We start from the raw sequence: 19,046 nt of genomic DNA, 5'->3' as shown, positions 1-19,046 counted from the left end.
GTAAAGCTGATAAAGGCTGTACAATAACACATCATCAGCCTAAAATATACATAGACAAATGCAGTTTAGCTTGAAAATGTTAAAAAATTTTGGCATATTTTACATGCAAGTTGAAGTAGATTGCTTAATTTGCCCGATACATGTGTACATTTTGAAAAGCATCGTGTTTTATGTCAATAAATAAGACAATAAGAGCAGACTTAATTATTTAAGTGGAAACAATACATGCATAAATCAATAATAAGCCAACATTAGTTAAAAATATTCCCATAATGGACATCTAATCCAAAAAAATATCCACGCCAATTGAAATGAAATAAAGATCCAATTTCATGCATCACTAACAATAATGTTCAGAAGCACTTTTATCCATAATAATGATAATTTTGATTTTTTTTTTCCTTTTATGTTGCATTATCTGTCATAACTACAGTAGCCTGAGCCTCAAACTGCTCATACTATTGGTCTAACTGTGCACTTTAAAAAGCAGCTTCTCAAACACTACTTTGCTGTGTTTACATTGAACAGGAAAGCTGTGTAACTCCTGATCAAACATCTGGTAAAACATGTCTCAAAGTGAACTTTTTTTTTTTACATTTCATGCTCTGGTGCGCTTAACTTTTCCATTTACCCCGAATCCTTCGTTGTGCCTCCTGGCGCCGCAATAAGAAGTGTAACCGCTGTCCTTCTGTGTTGTGTTGATATGAAAAGGAATCCGTGACACGCTGCGATCTCTGTTTATTCAGACAATAAGGAATGATAAAGGAAAAAGCCACCATGTAATAAGCTCCTCTCCCTCAGGAGGACGGGACAGAAGGGCTGAGAATGTGAACAGACAATGGGTGAGCAGCAGCGGTGGGTTTATTACTGGCTGGGCAACAGTGTGTTCATGATTACTGGGGGGCTGCTGGCATATGACTGGCAAATGAAACAAATCTGCCCAACCCTCCTTAAAGCAACAGTGACCTGATGTTGAACATTGTTTTGCTCAGACATCAGCAGTGTTTACAGCTGAAATATGGGATGAGATGAAGCGATAGTGACAGCAGGAAGCAGCCGGAGCACAATGGGTTAGCAAATAACAGTAAACATACAGAAAATGTGTTAAATCATCCAAAAAGACACATTTTGTAACAAGACGAGAGAAAATAAGCCTTTGTCACGTCACATTGGGGATATTTGCAGTGTCAAAGCAGCAAAGGGGATACTGCAAACATGCAGGGAACAGAAGTAGAAAAATTTAAATCACCAAAAAATGTTCTTCCATCTGCGGATATTCACATTGTACAGATTCCTTTGCATGTGGAAAATAACAATATTACCCATGTCAACGGTAGTGCACATATTCTTAATCTTGTACTTGTGTTATTTTCTTTTTTATTTTAATTCTTATGTTTTCTAGACACTTGACACAAACACTTCTAGAAACTTGCATTCTGTACTTTGTATTCTTTGTTATTTCTATTTTACGACTAACCCCGGTGTAATTGTGTATATTCCACTATCCTTTGTTTATTGCTTTGTACTCTGGCAAAATAATTTCCTCTGGGATGAATACAGTAGATCTTATCTTATCTAAGAAATACTGACAAAGAAGAATTAATATTGTCAGTAGGTAGAAAAAATGATTCTGCACAGAGTTTTTAAATGTACAAAATATTCCTGATGTATAATTTTGAATGTGTTGATATTAAACCACAATAAAATATCGTCTCTAATAAGGCAAATAGCCAAAAGGAGAAATGACTCAGGTAAAAAAGCATTAAAAATGTCACAAATATATGCAGCAATTAGCTTGTATAGTACACTATAGACCAGAATAGAACAGAATGGAGTTATATTGCCATTTGCACAGCTACATTACAGTACAGGTACAATGGATTTCTTTGTGGATTTTCTCGAGTCTGCTTTATATAAAGGGGAAAAAATTAAATAAAAGCAGCAATAAAAAAATACAGATATACATTATAAAGATAAGGTAAGTACACATTAAAAAGCACTTTGTATAAAAAAGTGTTTAAAAATAGATATCCTGAGAAGTAACAAAACACCAAACTGCAGGGACTTTATTTAACACAAAACAGCTACGAACCATAGAAACACCTGTAAGCCAACGCACTGGGCTCAATAGAGCAGCTTAATCGAGCATTTGACAGATTGTTTACCACATTTTCCTGCCAAAATAGTCTCTGTTGCTCTGTAAAAATATTTACCGTAATATTAATAATTTAAAGAAAATAATGAGTGGTAAAATAAGAAAAAATAACTTTATTTGTATAGCATCTTTCGAAAATAGTTAGAAAGGGCTTTAAAATGAAACAAATGTCATATTAGACAAATAGCAAACACTAGTTAAAACAAATAACACCCTAAGCACTGCAGTATACCAAACATAATAGTTAAGTCAGCATCTTTTTTAAATAAGGCGCATTCAGGACACAAGTCGCTGCATCAAAGTGTCTTCCAGTAAAAAAATATCATGACTGGTGTTAAAAAAGTGACCTAACAAGTGTAAATATTGCTCATATCTGTAGATATGCAGTTTGCCTCTATGTTAGCTTATAGATTTTTATATAAGGAACTTTAAAAAATTGAAAAAAATAAAGCAGAAATTGTGGCAAAAGTTTGGACACAGTAGTCAGCATCACCGCCTTCGAAAGAAGCGAAATATTAGATCCTTTACTCAAGTATAAGTACCGATATGGCCAAAAATATGGTAAAAGTCCTGCATGAAATATCATGGACACAACTGCAAGATGTAGTTGAAGTATTCAACTGAAAGTACTGCATTTTTTATCATCAGTGATGACATGTAGTGGCCAAAATGACAGCTGAAACTGTCACTTTTCAACAGCTGAGAACTGAAGCGTTCCGTCCAGTCATTCCTGCTGTGCTGTTATGAAACGATGTCTTCTGGGAGTCGCTCCCGTCTGCTGCAGTGATGCAAACCCTCCTCCTCCTCCTCCTCCTGGGACAAAGTTTCATCTTGTGCTAAAAGCCTGAAAAAGTGGCATCGATCTCAGTGCAGTTTTTCTTTGTGCCGGCTGCCTGAGAGTTCACCGGGATGAATCCTCCGGGGAATAGGCCGTGATTGTGCAGGATGAGCTCTCCACTGACCTTTAATTGCAGCTTGAAATTGCTGCTGCTGACTCTGGGATGGGATCTGTTGGCTTTCAGGTGATTGCGAAGTCTGGATTTAGTTGATATTTCAGCTATTTTCTAGCCAGGGATGCTCATTTTGTTCTCAGAGTTTAGGAACGAACCCAATCAGATCTGTACTTTGGATCTATATGATCATTAAGGCTGAAATATGTCAGAAACCCCGACTCTTCCTGCCCGCTGATTAAAGATGAACTGTTTTTAAACAAAGATTGGCTTGCCACTGTGAGTCTAACACAAATGGTTTGTTTTCCATTAACAGTTGGTAATGTTTGTAATTTTCCGGGCTCCTCGGCGCGTCCTAATTGCTCGTTGTGTTTCCTCCCAGCTGAGAATGGGTATTAAGTCCTGACTAATTACCGTTCTTTACAAGCAGCGACTGTCGGAGCGCATATGGCCGTCTTCCTGCGTCTGCGAGCCGTTTATTAGCCGCCGTCGATGGCTGTCGTAATTATCGCTTTCATCTTCGTCTCTGTCAGCTCGTAGAAGGTAAAATATTGTTCCTCAGTCCAGGAGTTTGTTCTGCTTCCTCTGAGACGTGATTTAAAGCTCTGAGGGTTTTACTGTAGTCAGTGTCAGGGGAGGCTTTTCTATCCAGCTGGGATTAAGTCCAGAGGCCTTTTTTAGCCCATCTATGAAACTTCTGACTGGAAAATGAAAGAGAAATGATTTATTCTCCTTCTGCGATCCTTGTTTTGTTTATTATGTTTCATTTGTCAGTGAGGGATCAGTAAAGGTGTATCAGCTTATCTTGTCAAAATGAACAAATTCATTCATTCTTGTTTGACCTGAGCAACCTCAGATAAAAACACAAACGCACTACTTGAGTATTTTAGAATTATTGTGTCTGAGCTCAAGAAGATGTAAAAGAAAGCTGAAGCATGTATGAAAGAAAATACTAAACAAACTGAGGTATATCTACTCTTTCACATTCCAACTTCAACCTAAAAAGCTGTCAAAATGTTTTCTTTTATTGTATTTTTGCAGAGGAGTAGTTAGACAGTTTTTAAGTGGAGAAACCCCTTCTATTAAGAGTGTGATTAAGTAGTCTACATATTATTAAAGCTGGCATGCAGGAGCAAAGAATGAAGGGAAAAATGAAATAAAAAGTTGATTTATGTCCATCTTGGTCTTTACAAACTGTACGTTTGTATATAAATATGTTCACATTGAGAAAAATCTTTCTTGAGATTAAAAATTTGTTTACAAAAACTGCACAGATTCCTTATTTTTTAATATTTTAACTGAAATTGAGCTCATTTAACAGCTGCGGGAGACATAAACATAGACTTTTTAACATATCAATGTCAATTTTTTTAGTTAAGTTATTTAAAAATTGAGAAAAAATAAATGGTGCAATACTTACTGACACTTTCTTCGGCAGATTTCAAAGCTTGCACAGTTTTTCTACCCAACTAAGACTCATTTGTGAATTTTTTATTCATTCTTCCTTGTGGATCACTTAAAATTTTTTCAAATTATCTTGCACAAAGTTGTACCCAGAGATTTTCAGTGATCTTTAACTCATGGCCATTGCAAAAAGTTTTGTGTTTGATTTAATATTCAGTCGCTGATTTTGAGGTCTGATTTGGATTGTGTTGCAGAATCCAGCATGTTTGTAGTGTCACTTTCATAAGTTATTGCAGGATATCCACATCTGGAATTTGCTCACATTTAGAGGAGCTTGTGGTTGTTGAGTGAAATCACAAGTTTCCAAGAGTCAGAGAAGTCTGAAATTATCATCAATAGACAATTCTTGACTTAAGCAGCGAGTCAATTAAAGTGTAGTGGATTAAGAAAGCTTTGAGACTTTACAATTTGCAGCCCCAACTTCAGATTTTCTTAGATTTGTTTTCACCCTCCTGTTGTCCTCATTTACAGGCACCAAAAAATATTGTTTCCTTGCCTGAAAAAAATCCAAAAATTCATCAAAAAAAAAAAAAAAATCCCCAAATTTCTGAAAATTTGCAAAACCTTTAGGAAAAAAAATCCAATAATTCCTTAAAAGTTTCCCTTAAAAGTTTTATTTTTTTTTAAAAAATCCCCCAAATGTGGCAAGAAAATTCTTGTAAATATTTTCAAAAAATGAGTAAAATTCTTCCAAAAAAATCATAAAAATATCTAAAGTGATTCCATATATATCAGTAAAACTTCTAATATTTTCTTTAAAAACATTCACAAAAAATCAACCAGAATCCAGCGAAATTCGCTGGATTCTGGTTGATTATTTTTGTGAATGTTCTTAAGAAACATTTTTTAAATTTTTTTTTCCACCAAAAAATGTTCAAAGATTTCCCAAAAGTGTTGAAAATGTGGACATCAGAAGTTTCACTGTGAAAGTCTGTTTTATTTTCAAACTTTAAAACGGGTCAATTTTGACCCGCAGGACGACACAAAGATTAAGTTAATTTGAGGAAAAGCTAAAGTAAATCTCAAAAGAAGATGACTAACAACCTTCAAACCCCACCAGACTTAAACTAGCCGTCTGCTTCCCACCCTGCATGTCGGATCGTCATATCATCTCTGTGGCTTCTCCTTTTGAATTTGCCCTCTTCTTTTTTCTATTTTTGACTTCACAGACAGCATGACGATGTCCATGGAGGGCTTCGGCCCCGACAGTGTCTTCGCCACGCCGGCGGAGGACAACGGCCAGTACCGCATCAGTCGCAGCCTGGTTCGCTCCGCCGAGGGCAGCACCGTCCCCCTGACCCGAGTCAAGTGCCTGGTGTCCATGACGACGCCACACGACATCCGCCTGCACGGATCGGCCGTCATGCCGGCGTTCGTGGAGTTTGACACGTCGCTGGAGGGCTTCGGGTTAGTCAGCTTAATTGTTCTTTTTTTTTTTTTTTTTTTACATCCATTCTATACATTCCTCTACACACAGGAAATATGTACACATGCAGGATTTATGATCTGACAAACCTTTATCCCCCACACTGTTCCTACATGTATAGGAGTTTCTGTTGCCCATTTTCTGCTGATTTCTTCAGCAATGAACCGACACTCACACCCACTTCACACCAGCCAGCTGTCCATAGCATGTCCATTAATGCGTACAGCAGAATGCAGCGCTGTCCATGTCTCCCTGGAGATAATACCTGAAAATCTGTGTAAATAACTTCATGTCCTTTCGCTGTTTCTGACTTCTGTCTTCCAGTATGTCAGTCTGGGTTGGCTGTAAATAAACAGAGATACGTTGAGCCGATGGAGGCGTTTTTTCACTCATCTTGATGATTTATTTATATCCACTGTCACACATTTGTTGTAAAGGGAGAGCACAGTTTGTGGCAGGATGCTAATTTATCATAATTTTCTTCATAATCTGCAGCGTTTCAATCAGTAATTGGTTCATTGATGACACAAATGGATATTTGTCCTGTGCTAGTATTGCTGTTTAAATCAATGGACACATGAATTGGGACACAAATGCGGCTCAGTTTTAATTGACATTGATATAGGAACAATTTGTCGATCCTGGTTCGTCTTAGACACATGGACTCTAGCAGGATGGCTTTAAGCATCACAGAAGTCTTTGTCATGGTGCTCCTACAACGCTCTCTGCTTACCAGTATGCAACTACTAGTCTGACTGGCTGCCTTCTCAGCAGTCTTTAACAGTAAGAGGCTCCACCTGGTGGTGCAACAAGGTGCTACAGCTAATCTGCAATACTTGATGTGTGTATTAGAAATAGCAGATTCTGAATAATGCAAGACTCAGATTGGATCTTACATTTGATTGTGGCTGCACAGTATGTCCTAAGAATTAGTTCCACAAGACCAGAACCTGACTCTGCTTGAATTTCCTTCTGGATTAACAAAGTATCTATCTATCTATCTATCTATCTATCTATCTATCTATCTATCTATCTATCTATCTATCTATCTATCTATCTATCTATCTATCTATCTATCTATCTATCTATCTATCTATCTATCTATCTATCTATCTATCTATCTATCTATCTATCTATCTATCTATCTATCTATCTATCTATCTATCTATCTATCTATCTATCTATCTATCTATCCATCATCTATCATCTATCCATCCATCCATCCATCATCTCTCCATCCATCCATCATCTCTCATCCACCATCCATCCATCCATCCATCCATCCATCCATTAATTTGATTTATAATTAAAACACACTTTATTTATTTGATGAACTCCTCCAGAGCTGCAGGACCGGTCCAGTCTTCATTACATGCTTTTGGAGGATCTGTTGCAGCAACAGATGGTGCCCATTCTCCTGTAAACCACTTTTCTCTTTGCGGATCAATTTTCCTCGCCAGCGCCACACCTCATGGTGCTGTGTTACTTTTCCCTGCTATGAAACAGGTTGTGTGTGTTTTTTCTACCTCTGAGCAGCACGTGCAACTGTCTCAGCAGGAGCCCGTTATTCACCTCCAGTTGTAGAGCTGCGCATACAAATAGGCTGATTTTCCACCTTTTATGTCATGCGACACCCTTTGCTGCTCTTTGTGCTGCTGCTGACAGGGTCTGCTGCACCCCGAGGTTTGTGTTGTATGTTAGCGGCGCTGCTAGCGTGGGGGTCCAGTAAAAACATGGTGTGTGTGAGATGTGACCTTGGCAGTTTGTCCCCACGCTTCAAATGCTCACTTTCAGTGGACACGCAGTAAACAACTGTTAAGAGAAGCTTAAGACCGCTGTTATATTCCTCACAAACGTGTGTAAAGATACAGGTTTAAGAAAAAAGAGAAACATCTTGCAGAAGGTCATGGGTCAGTTTAGCAGCCAAATGCTTTTATTTTGTGATAAAATTGCTATGTAGCATTAACATTTTGGAGAATATGTATAGAACCATTTCTCTACTTTTAAAAACAAGATTTTAGTTTGCATTATTTCCAGTTTCCTGCATATTTGTGCATTGTTGTTCATATTACACTTTGACTTTAAGACACAGCATGCGATCCAGGTGCAGAAGTTTGGATTTGCCACTAAAACTGATTTAATTGCTGCTGTCTCAGAGCTGGGAAATGGAATAGAGGTGTATCTTAGAGCATGAGTCACTAACTGCCGGACCACGGTCCTGATCCGGACCCAGACGCTGTCATACATGGACTCAGGCCGGTAATCGGGAAATTGTAAAGAGATTTTAAATTTGACGGGTCGCTTCTATTTTACCAGCGCAGGTTTTCCAGTGTTTACGGCATTGATTATCAGCTCAGGAAACACACAGACCAATTACGTACGAGTTCAGCCGTCCCACGCGATGCTACTCAGCCAATGAAGTCTCTGCATTGCAGCTGCTTAATATTGCAGCTCTGCGTTCAGAAAACAGTTGAGAGGCAAAGGACAGACGAGAGGCGGACAGACCGTGCCTCACCATACAGCTATGGGGCAGCTTTCTCAACTATGAACATAATCACAACTAAATATGGTTCCAGACTCAGCAATGAGCTCCAAATGTGTTTGAGAACGACCCTGACACCATTCAGACCACGATTCAGAAAACTGGCAGCTCAGTTCTCCCATTAAGCAGCAGGGATATAAGGGGAGTGATAAGAGAAAAAGTAAAATTGTTCAACTGGTTAATTCAGGGATGTCAAACTCATCTTAGTCCAGGGTCCACAAAAAGCCCAATTTGATTTCAACTGCGCCGCACCAGTAAAATCACAACATAATAACCTTTAAACCACCACAACTCCAACAACTTTCCTTTGTTTTAGTTCAAAAAAGTACATTCTGAAAATGTTCACATTTAAGGAATTATCTTTTTACAAAGCATTATGAACAACTTGAAATTTCTTAAGAAAAATAAGTTCAATTTCAACAATATTATACCTCAGTTTATCATTTACATGTGCATTGCAACTGACAGGTCACAGTTTATCTGCAAAGGCACACAACATTCAGTCACAGCTTTCTGGAACTGAACTTTATGATCAAAACGACTTGTCAAGGTCTAGAAATTATTTAAAATTTACAGTTTTACAAATTTACAATTTACAGTTAATGTCTTCTCTGTAATTTTTACACTGTGTAAAGTCGTCCCGCGGGCCAGAATGGACCATCTGGCGGGCCAGTTTTGGCCTGCGGGCCATATCTTTGACAGCCCTGAGTTAATTGATAAATCCAAATTGACCGTAGGTGTGAATGTGAGTATGATTGTTTATCTGTATATGTAGTCCCTAATGAGGATTAAGCAGTGGATGGATGGATGCATGGATGGATGGATGGATGGATGCATGGATGGATGGATGGATGGATGGATGCATGGATGGATGGATGGATGGATAGATGTTTTGACTCTGATGCCGTCATAATTGTGTAAAACTAGAGCGCAGCTGGCTAATGAGTGGTGGCAAAAACTACAAAGTGAGATTAAAGAAAAATATTTCTTCTAATGACTTCAGTTTAACCCTCATGTCGTCCTCATTTACGGGCAGCAAAAAATATTGTTCCTTTCTCTGGAAAAAAAATCCAAAAATTCAGCAAAAAAATAAATAAATAAATCTCCAAATTTATAAAAAATTACAAAATATTCAGGAAGAAAATTCTAAAAAATCCTTAAAAATTTCCCTTAAGATTTTTTTTAAATCCCTAAATTTGTCAAGAAAGAAAAATAAAAAAAATAAAAATTGTGAATATTTTCAAAAAAATGAATAAAAAATCTTCCAAAAAAATCCTAAAAATATCTAAAGTGATTCCATATATATCAGTAAAACTTCTAATATTTTCTTTCAGAACATTTTTTTAAACATTTTTTTTCCACCAAAAAATGTTCAAAAACTACCAAAAATGTTGAAAATGTGAAAGTTTTCACTGTGAAAATACTTTTTCCCCCCACATTTTCAAACTTTAAAACGGGTCAATTTGACCCGTAGGACGACACGAGGGTTAAAGGAAACATTTATATCAACATGTTTTCAGCATTGCTGTCATTGATTATGCTGCCTAGCTTTATGTAATAGCAACGACTACATGTTTTTGTTGTCTGCAGGTGTATTTGTTGACGTCCACAAGGGAGTATAAATGAAGCAATCTTCAACATGCTGTGAAGTTTAATATAACAAGTCTTAAAATTTTGAGGAAAATAATAGCAGCTGTTCTTGTATGTTCATCAAAATCCTCCTCCAAAATTCTACAGGTTTAACTAGTGAGCTTAGGCACTGTTCAGAGCAGACTCCTGAAAGAAAAACACATCTGTAGTCTCCATAGATTTAATCAGTTAAACTGGAATTCATGAAACCTCTTTGCTAAGTGTGAAAACATCTTCAGATCCTCATGTTCAAACAGCTACTTTCTTCTGCTTTATTACTCTGCTTTTAGAAACCCCCGCGCCCTCCCACTGATCACACTTTCTGGTCCACCATTTCTTATCCTCCCTGTTTCCTCCACTCATAAAAACCCATCTGAGCAGCAGCAGCAGCAGCCTCAGAATAGAACATGGAGTTTCTCCTGAAAACACGGCGAAGCAGCCGCACTCTGGCAACAAGGCGCTGGCCCACTTTCTGCTCAGCACCAACAGAGCGGGAGACGCACACATTCATTGTGTAAGGCCGCCCCTCCTTCCTCTCCCATCTGTCAACATGAAATATTGATGCCCCTGCTGCTATTAGGAATCACACACACATGCACGGGGCACCGCTCGCCGTCATGCACAACATGCTTGCACACACTCCGACACATGAACGCAGCCAGCCATCCAGCCATCTCACGGGGGAAGAGGGAGATGCTATCAGTCTGCAAGGATGGGGGTGGAGGGAGTTTTTATTTATTTTTTGGAAGAATTAGAAACAACGTCGTGACTGGGAAGAGAGGAAATTATTAGGCAGGCTCCTCGTGAAATCCCTGGAGTGTTTTATTTTTTCCCTTTTTCTTTTTTTCTAAGCTAATCAGAGTGATGAGGGAGAAAGCAGCAGGGCGGTGCACTTGTTAGTTTGACAGACTGTCAGTAAAACAGAGCATCTGCCCTTGAGAAGTGTCCCCCACAAAAAAATAAAAAAATAAATAAATCATTGAATCCCTGCCAGCGTCGGGGATGCTGTCCGGTAGCTAACCCTGACCCCTCACCTTCCTGTCCAGGTGGAAAAACAAGAAGAGAAAAACAAATTAGGTCATTTTTTGGACTCAATTTGTGCCTGTGTTAAAATGCTAACTTCATGGAGAGAGCATACAATGGTCTTGTGGAACGTTAGGCTGCAAATAACAATTATTTTAACCCACATGGAGAGACTAAAAAGTCCAGAGATTTTCAATTTGCAACAGGAGAAAACCAGATTACCAGCAAGTTGGTAGATTTTAGAATCTAAAACCAGGGAATGATCCATAATTTTGCGGAATATTAAACTTAAATGTGTTTTATATTGATTGAAACAATTAATTGATAATTACGTGATTATTATATTGTGTTTCTAAAGCCTGATTTTTCTTGTTCCTCTCTACCAAAGACTTTCACTGGTTTCCAAAAACTATTAAAAACACAAAAACACACTGTAGTTTACTTTGAGTCAGTCCTACATACACCATTCTTCTGCCTAAAATACTTACCTGAGCATCAAATAGGGATTAATCCACCACTTTTAAACTAATTATTGCTTCTTTCCTGTAATATTTGTTTAATCAACTAGTGTCAAGCTGTTTTAGGAAATGACTCAGCTTGTTTTTTAAACAGACCTTAACATTTTTATCTTAAGTTTATATCCTCAGTAGGAACCACGAGATAGGGAAGTACTGATGGAAATTTTATGTGATTTCCTGCCAAAAAATAAAATACAATAGAGTCACTGACTGTAGTTGATCAATATACACCGATCAGCCACAGCATTGGCTTTCTTATAATAATGCAATGTTATGCTGGGAAACCTTGGGTCCTGTCATTCATTTGGAAGTTATTACGCCACCAAGGCACGGCAGAGTTATGTGACAATCGGCGTACATTTGTCTGTCCATCTGTCTGTCTGTTAGCAACGTTACTCAAAAACAGGTTAATGGATTTGGATGAAATTTTCAGAGAAGGTCAGAAATGACACAAGGACCAAGTGATTAGATTTTGGCAGTGATGCGACTTACAGTCTGGATCCATGGATTTGTTAAAGACTTCTCTTTCATTGTGAGATAGCGGCACGGTGTCACCCTTGACAACAAGTGAACGCTATATCAGCTGCCTGCTGATGATCACATGATTGTGATCCTACTACAAATCCACCTCTGAGGACTTACCAGGACTTATCCATCAGAAATGATACAAGGAACAATTAATAAATTGTGGGGGTGTTTGAGTCCCATCAATTCCCGCCACCCGCTACATATTTAGGTCACGTGATTCGGTATCCACACATAACGTACACATGCGTAACACACGCCTGTGTTCAGCACAAGGTCATTTAGTTGGTGGGTACATCTATATTAAATGGACACATTCTATGTTGCTGTGATTTCTGCCACAAATATTTTCAAGATTTCATCCATCGGAAATGATACAACTGAGCAGCCTTGGTAGAGTACTATGCTCTCTGAGTGCTTTTCTTGTTTTTACATGTACCACCCACCTAAACAATACTCCAGACCAGGAACATTCCTTTTGGGTAACAACAGTCCCCCACTAAGACACTGTGCACCACTAAACCTCAAAAACTGCTCAAGAACAGCTTGAGGAAAATGACCAAGAGCTCAATGATCTGACACAGCCTCCAAACTCCTTAAATCCCAATCCAGTGGATCATCAATGGGATGCTTCGGAACAAATCCAATCCTGATGACCATTCCTGACACAGGAACAGATGAGTCATCTCATGGGGTAGAAAAACGTTTCCTGCTGCCACCAGCTAGCAGTTTGGTAGAACCATGTTGGGCTTGTTTTTTCTTGGTGTAATGAATGGCTGTCTTGGAGATCTTCAGTTTTTTCACTACCTGTCTCTCACTCATGCCAATTGCCAGCAGTTCCAAGATGGCTGCCTTTGTGGCTTCACATATTCTTTGGTTTTAGGCGATACGTGAGAGCTGACAACTTCTGAGTTGTGCTACAGCTTGAATGTCAGCAGGAAACCACTCTAGACCTTTGCATGTGCTGCTGATGACATGAAATGTCCTCTTATATACCCTGGAATGCAATGAAGCTGAAGCATGTCATATAGGACATAAGGTATTATGGAATCAGCTGCATTTTTTTTGTTAGGTAATATACCTTTAGTGGTACCAGGCATTAAAATGAAGAAAACAAGGGTTTCCATGACTGTATATATGAGGGGGTTACAAACAGAGTGGTCTAACCTACAACCCAAATATAGCGTTTCAGCGATACTTCCAATGCCAGACTATTCTTGAAAACACAAAACTTTGAAACCATTTTCTCAAAAACTAAGAAAGTGGGTTCGACCACTCTGCTTCCAAACCCTTCATGTATTTCTTGTTCAGACATATAGTTATTGTGACTGTCGACAGTCGTGATCAAGGTTGTCCTGCGCTTCAGCTTTTATCTGTCATGTTTCTGCTTGAACTGGCCACAGCTTTCTAACCTTCTAGAGGTCTTTTTGACTCCTAGCAGAGAAAAGAACCCAAACAAATCCCCATTTTCTTCTGCCAGAGCTCTGAGTGTCTTCAGCGCTGGTTGAGGATGATTAAAGAGGAGAAAATAGCACCTTCAGCGAGGGGCAGTGAGTCAGCAGAACACAACGCCAACTCACCAGTATAATTCTTTGTAATTTTCTGGAATGATTGCCAGCCTTTGTCCGCCTGATATGTCCTTGAAAAAAAAAAAGACGACATGACAGTGCATACAGACATCAGACTTAAAGTGTAATGCAGGAAGCTTACCGGGGACTTTTGTGCAGGATTTCTCTGTGCAGGTTTTTTGCTTTTAATTTGGATGTTATCACAAAGCTCAAGCCGATTCCTTTTGAAAAATCGTCCTGAGCGCGTGCTTTCATCCCACCTCTATCCTCAGCTCATGTATAATTAATCCTCCAATATTAGGCAGGTGGAATTTCCATATTATAATACAAATCTTCTGTGTCTCAGCGTGAGAATTGTGCTTTTTGTGTGAGTTGGGACGAGTTTTTCTAATAGTTTATCTCGGGGACGACGCCAGACTGCAGCAGCAGTGACGGACATGCAGTAAATCTCTGTTACAATAACTGCACATGTAGGCCGACAACATGTTTTGTAAGCGTTCAGCTGTTTCCTCAGATAGCAGTTGTTAATCTGTCCTGTTCTCCTGTGTTAGGTGCCTGTTTCTGCCCAGCCTGGCGCCCCACAACGCCCCCACCAACAACACCAACGCCTCAGGTGTCAGCGACGGAGCAGTGCTCAGCGGGATGGGGACAGGTAAATAAAAACATTCGATGAATTGTTGTGGACGCTACAGTACAGATGGAGATTACACACAGTGATCTGGGGTTTTATTGTGCCTTATTTCCCTGTTGTCCACATTGTTTTCAACGTTAACCGCTGGAGAGTGTTGTTGCTGCAGAATTCATGTATCAACATAAGAGATAAACCGATTATCATGGCCGGTATTTGACATTTTTCTAATTATTTGTATTTTTATTGACCAGTTATTGATAAATTAAATATTTCAGGTCAGATGCAGCCTCCTCTGTCTGTCTGTTGTCACTCTGTGGTCTCAGAAATGCCTCTCAAGCAGTGAAAACTGAAGAAGAAATACAAACCAGGAAGTTAGCTTCTCTCACAGTGGCTAAGGTTACGCTAATGGCTAGCTGCTAAGCTTGAAGGCAGCTGAAACAGAGTGTGGAAGACAATAATTTAAGATCTGGACCTTAGTGGACAATAAAAGTGATAAAACATTGGTATTTTTCCAATTATCTATTTTTTTTGGCCGATTATTGATTAATTAAATGCTAAACACAATGCAGGAAGTTAGCTACTCTCACATAGGCTAAGTTTATGCTAACGGCTAGCTGCTAAGTTAGAATGCAGCCACAGATTAACTTGAAATAGAGTCTAGAAAACAATTTAAGATCTGGACCATAGTGGACAATAAAAGTGATAAAACATTGACATTTTTACGATTATCTGTATTTTTATTGCCTGATTTTTGATAAATTAATTGCGCTTCTTCAGTTTTGCTCACAGTGGCTAAGGCTGTGCTAACGGCTAGCGGCTAAGTAGCCACAGATTAACCTGGAACAATGTCTGGAAAACAATAATTAATTGAAGATCTGGACTGTAGTAGGCAATAAAAATGATAGAACAGAGAAACATTAAGAAAATATAGAAGATTGAGACTAATTTCAGTCGATTCCACATAAACAGTGGAGATGATTTAATCACTAATATTTCTATTTTACATATTCAATTACAGTCAACTTTATTAGTGAAGAAGCCTAGTTAGGAATTACAAATTCTCTGCTCCCACATGCTGTTAAAACATTACATTTAATGTGTATTGGCTCCAAATATCGGCTATGTGCCTTTATTGATCACCAAGAATTGGAGTTGGTATCGGCCCTGGATAACCCATATCAGTCCAAAACTCATCCACATTGCACGAGATGATTCCTATCGGTTCCTAAAATGCAGATGCTGAACATTTATTTTTCTCTCTGGTACACATTTTCCACAACTAGTGTAAATGTAGGAGTGAGAAATGAATATGGAATAAATAAACCGAGCCACGTCTGCCTCCATTCCATGCTGGCAATGTGACTTAAGATGTCAAATTTATGTTTTAATCCCAAATTTGGGAGTCACACTGATGATAACAATAACTTTATTTATGAGGCATCTTTTAAAACAGAGTCTACAAAATGTTTTGAATCTATATTCCAACAGAAAGTCAGTCAAGCCAAACAGAAAGAAACAAAAAAATCCAAAGAAAACAGCAGAAAAATGGAGTTAAACATGGTAAAAGATGCAAAAATACATCATTTTTACCACCAGCACCTATTAATAGTAATAAATTAACTGATACTGCAGCCAAATGATGATCACCTGTAGTTTTGAGCCTCGGTTTTTAGAACACCTGAGGGTCTCAGGCTGCAAACTGGCTCATATGTTGTCAGCATTTCTGCTTTACAACTTGTGGCCAGACTTTATAAAGCAAAAGCACTTTTTCAGACAATGATTGCTCTTTAATATCTTTATTTTCTGTCGTCATAAAGTTGACACATGCTTGTGATCCACTAGGAAATGACAAGGAAGTGCTACAATAAGAAGCTGTCGTTTGTGTGCATTAATTAAGACAACAACCGACCTTTTAGACGGATTATTCATGATGGCTGCTTTTCATTTACGGGAGGTCTTGGCGTCGTGGTTTACTGGGACACCTAATCGATTTAAGCCACCATTAATTCCACTTCATAGCAGATTCATTTACTGTCTCACCTGTTTTTCCATTTTAATGCAAACACACGCTTCCTCTTCTTTGCCTGCTGTTTGTCCATGTTTGATTAATAATTAACCACTCAGGCTCCTCTCACTTCACTGCTTTAGCTTCATTTCCTGTCGTTTGCTCCATTTTACCTGCATTTCTCGTTTGTTGTTTTGACTCTCGCTTTCTTTATTTCTTCTTTTTGGTGCGCAGTAGGGTTTTTTGTTGTTCTTTTTCTTGAAATCTTCGCTATTATTATTACTATTCCAAAGCATGTTGTGTTTACATTAAAGATGTTATTGTTTTTACAATATTTTCATTTTTTACATCAGTCTTTTGTTACTGCATAAGAACAGAGGAGGCCTAGTCTTTGTAATTATCTTCACATTATTTAAAAAAAAAAAAAGAATAAACAGAAATAGAGCTGGTTTCATATCATTATGGGTAGTTCAATTAAAATCAGACTTGATGGGTTTTACATGCTCAGTCCATTTAGTCCCAGATCTCATAAAATTTTTCCACTTTAAAGGACAATTTTGACTTTTTTATAATGTAAACCTCATCTACAATGTGAGTGGTTCTCCTTCTTGCTAATAATATACAGAATACCTGTATTTATATATCACTTACTATCTGATTTTTGATCTTTTTTGTCCTGCAAATGATGAACTACAACTTAAACCTCACCTGTCCTCGAGCCTTTAGTTTATTGTCGACTGATTATCCTGTATAGTGTGTTGAAAAATCATAAATCGTAGTGAAAAACATGATTTTGCCCACAGAGATCTGACAGAATAGGAGGTTTTTTGGCCGGAAGGCAGAGATAAAATGAATCTATGACATTACGGTTGGATTTCTAATATGCAGCCTCATGTAGTATTTATGAAGCACAGCTAGACTCTTCTTCCTCCTCCTCTTCCTCTTCCTCACCCATGCGTTACCGTCCTTCCTCCATCTGTTTACCTCTTCATCCCTCATCCAGCCCTTGCTGTTCTCCTCTTGTCTTCTCTATTTTTAGACCTTTCTTCTTGTCGCTCACGTTTTTCCTCTTCTTTCGTATTCTTTTCGCCGCTTATCTCCATCTCCGATCCCTTTTCTTCGCCCCGAATCTGTCTCTGCTCTTTGTCACTTTCCCTCCCTCGCCTCATTTATCTTAACCCTCTTGCCTCCCCTCCTCTTCCTCCCCTCCTCTTCCTCCTCCCGTCTGACCCATATCTGTGCATGACATCACCTCCAGCCTCATTCATCAGAACACCTTCCTGTTGCAGCGAACGTCCACCGATGCACACGAGAAATCCCCTCCAGCCGGTTTTCAGCAGATTGCTTGCAGCATTTTCCACCGCGGCTTTTCCTCGACTCACAATTTTAATTTGGTCCAGGCTGATAACCTGTTGAGTGACAGCCTCATCTCGAGGCGCAGTGACTTTGCATCGCCGCGAAGCTTGAGCTCATTGAATTGCAGGACAGCGTGGCTCAAAGACTCCCCTCCGCCTTCATGTTTTGGCAGCTGTGTCGTTTAGTTTGATGTGGTCGAGGATTTTTAGCTCATTTTGATGGTGACACTGGTCGCTGTCTGCCCCGAGGGCTGAATATGAGTCCTTCCTGTTCACTCATTGTGCCGTTCTGACTAAAAGCTGTCCTGTATTCACCGCAGATTAACCAAACTTGTATAAAATGGAGTTTTAAAGCGAAAAAAAAGAATGACTGAAGAAAACCAAGTTTTTGTAGTTTATTGATGTACGACACATTAATAAAGGCACAAAATATTTGGTCACAGGTATCTGAAACTGAATGATAGTGTTTTACTTTATGATCAAAACGGCAAAAATCTGACAAAAACGACAAAAAAAACCAATAAAAACTAGACAAAATATTACAAAAATGAGACACAAAACGACAAAAAAATGGACAGACGACACAAGCAAGACAAAAAAAGACAAATACGATAGAAAAAAACAACGAATAAACCAAAATACAAAATGACAAAAATAAGACAAAGAATATAAGCAAGTCAAAAAGGAAACACAAGATGACAAAAACAAGAAACAAACAACAAAAGTCAAGACAAAAAAAGACAAAAAAAATTAAAGCAAGACAAAATATTACAAAAACGAGACAAAACGACAAAAGAACAATAAGCAATCGAGTACTTTACTTTATGATCAGAGTAACTTCATCATGGTCTAGAAATTATTTTAAATTTATAGTTTTACAAATTTACAATGTGCGGTTGTCTTCTCTGTGAATTTTACTCTTTAGAGTCGTCCTGAGGGCCGGATTGGACACTTTGGAGGTCCAGTTTTGGCCCGCGGGCCGCATGTTTGACACCCCTGATGTAGATAATAAATAACAACATAATAGAAAAGTGACAATATATAACAAAGTAAAGTCGAGCGAAACTAAAATTCATAAAACACACTTTGTTTCTAGTTTACTGGTACCAGCAGATAGTCATGTATCGCAGTGTTTTAAGAATTTAAAGCAACTCCAATATAACTTTAGTATCAAATAAGACAATCTGTCACAAAATGACATTATCTGTGAACTGAAAGTGGACCAACAAGCCATTAAAAAGTAGATATATGTTGG

At 38.4% G+C, this 19,046-nt stretch overlaps 1 protein-coding gene across 7 annotated transcripts in view; it reads left to right on the top strand.

Moving 5' to 3' along the window:
• Nucleotides 1-19,046, top strand: part of wdfy3 (WD repeat and FYVE domain containing 3) — a 174,963-nt gene that overhangs the window by 93,543 nt on the left and 62,374 nt on the right. For all 7 annotated transcript variants that reach the window (XM_055011774.1, XM_055011771.1, XM_055011773.1 and 4 more), the window contains 2 exons: nucleotides 5,739-5,976; nucleotides 14,352-14,452. In XM_055011774.1, the coding sequence (XP_054867749.1) occupies nucleotides 5,739-5,976; nucleotides 14,352-14,452 (339 nt within the window). The remainder of the gene's footprint in view (nucleotides 1-5,738; nucleotides 5,977-14,351; nucleotides 14,453-19,046) is intronic.

The sequence above is a fragment of the Amphiprion ocellaris genome, chromosome 6 (assembly GCF_022539595.1).
Source record: "Amphiprion ocellaris isolate individual 3 ecotype Okinawa chromosome 6, ASM2253959v1, whole genome shotgun sequence".
In the NCBI taxonomy this organism is placed as follows: domain Eukaryota; kingdom Metazoa; phylum Chordata; class Actinopteri; family Pomacentridae; genus Amphiprion; species Amphiprion ocellaris.
This window is presented reverse-complemented; position numbering and strand designations above follow the sequence as displayed.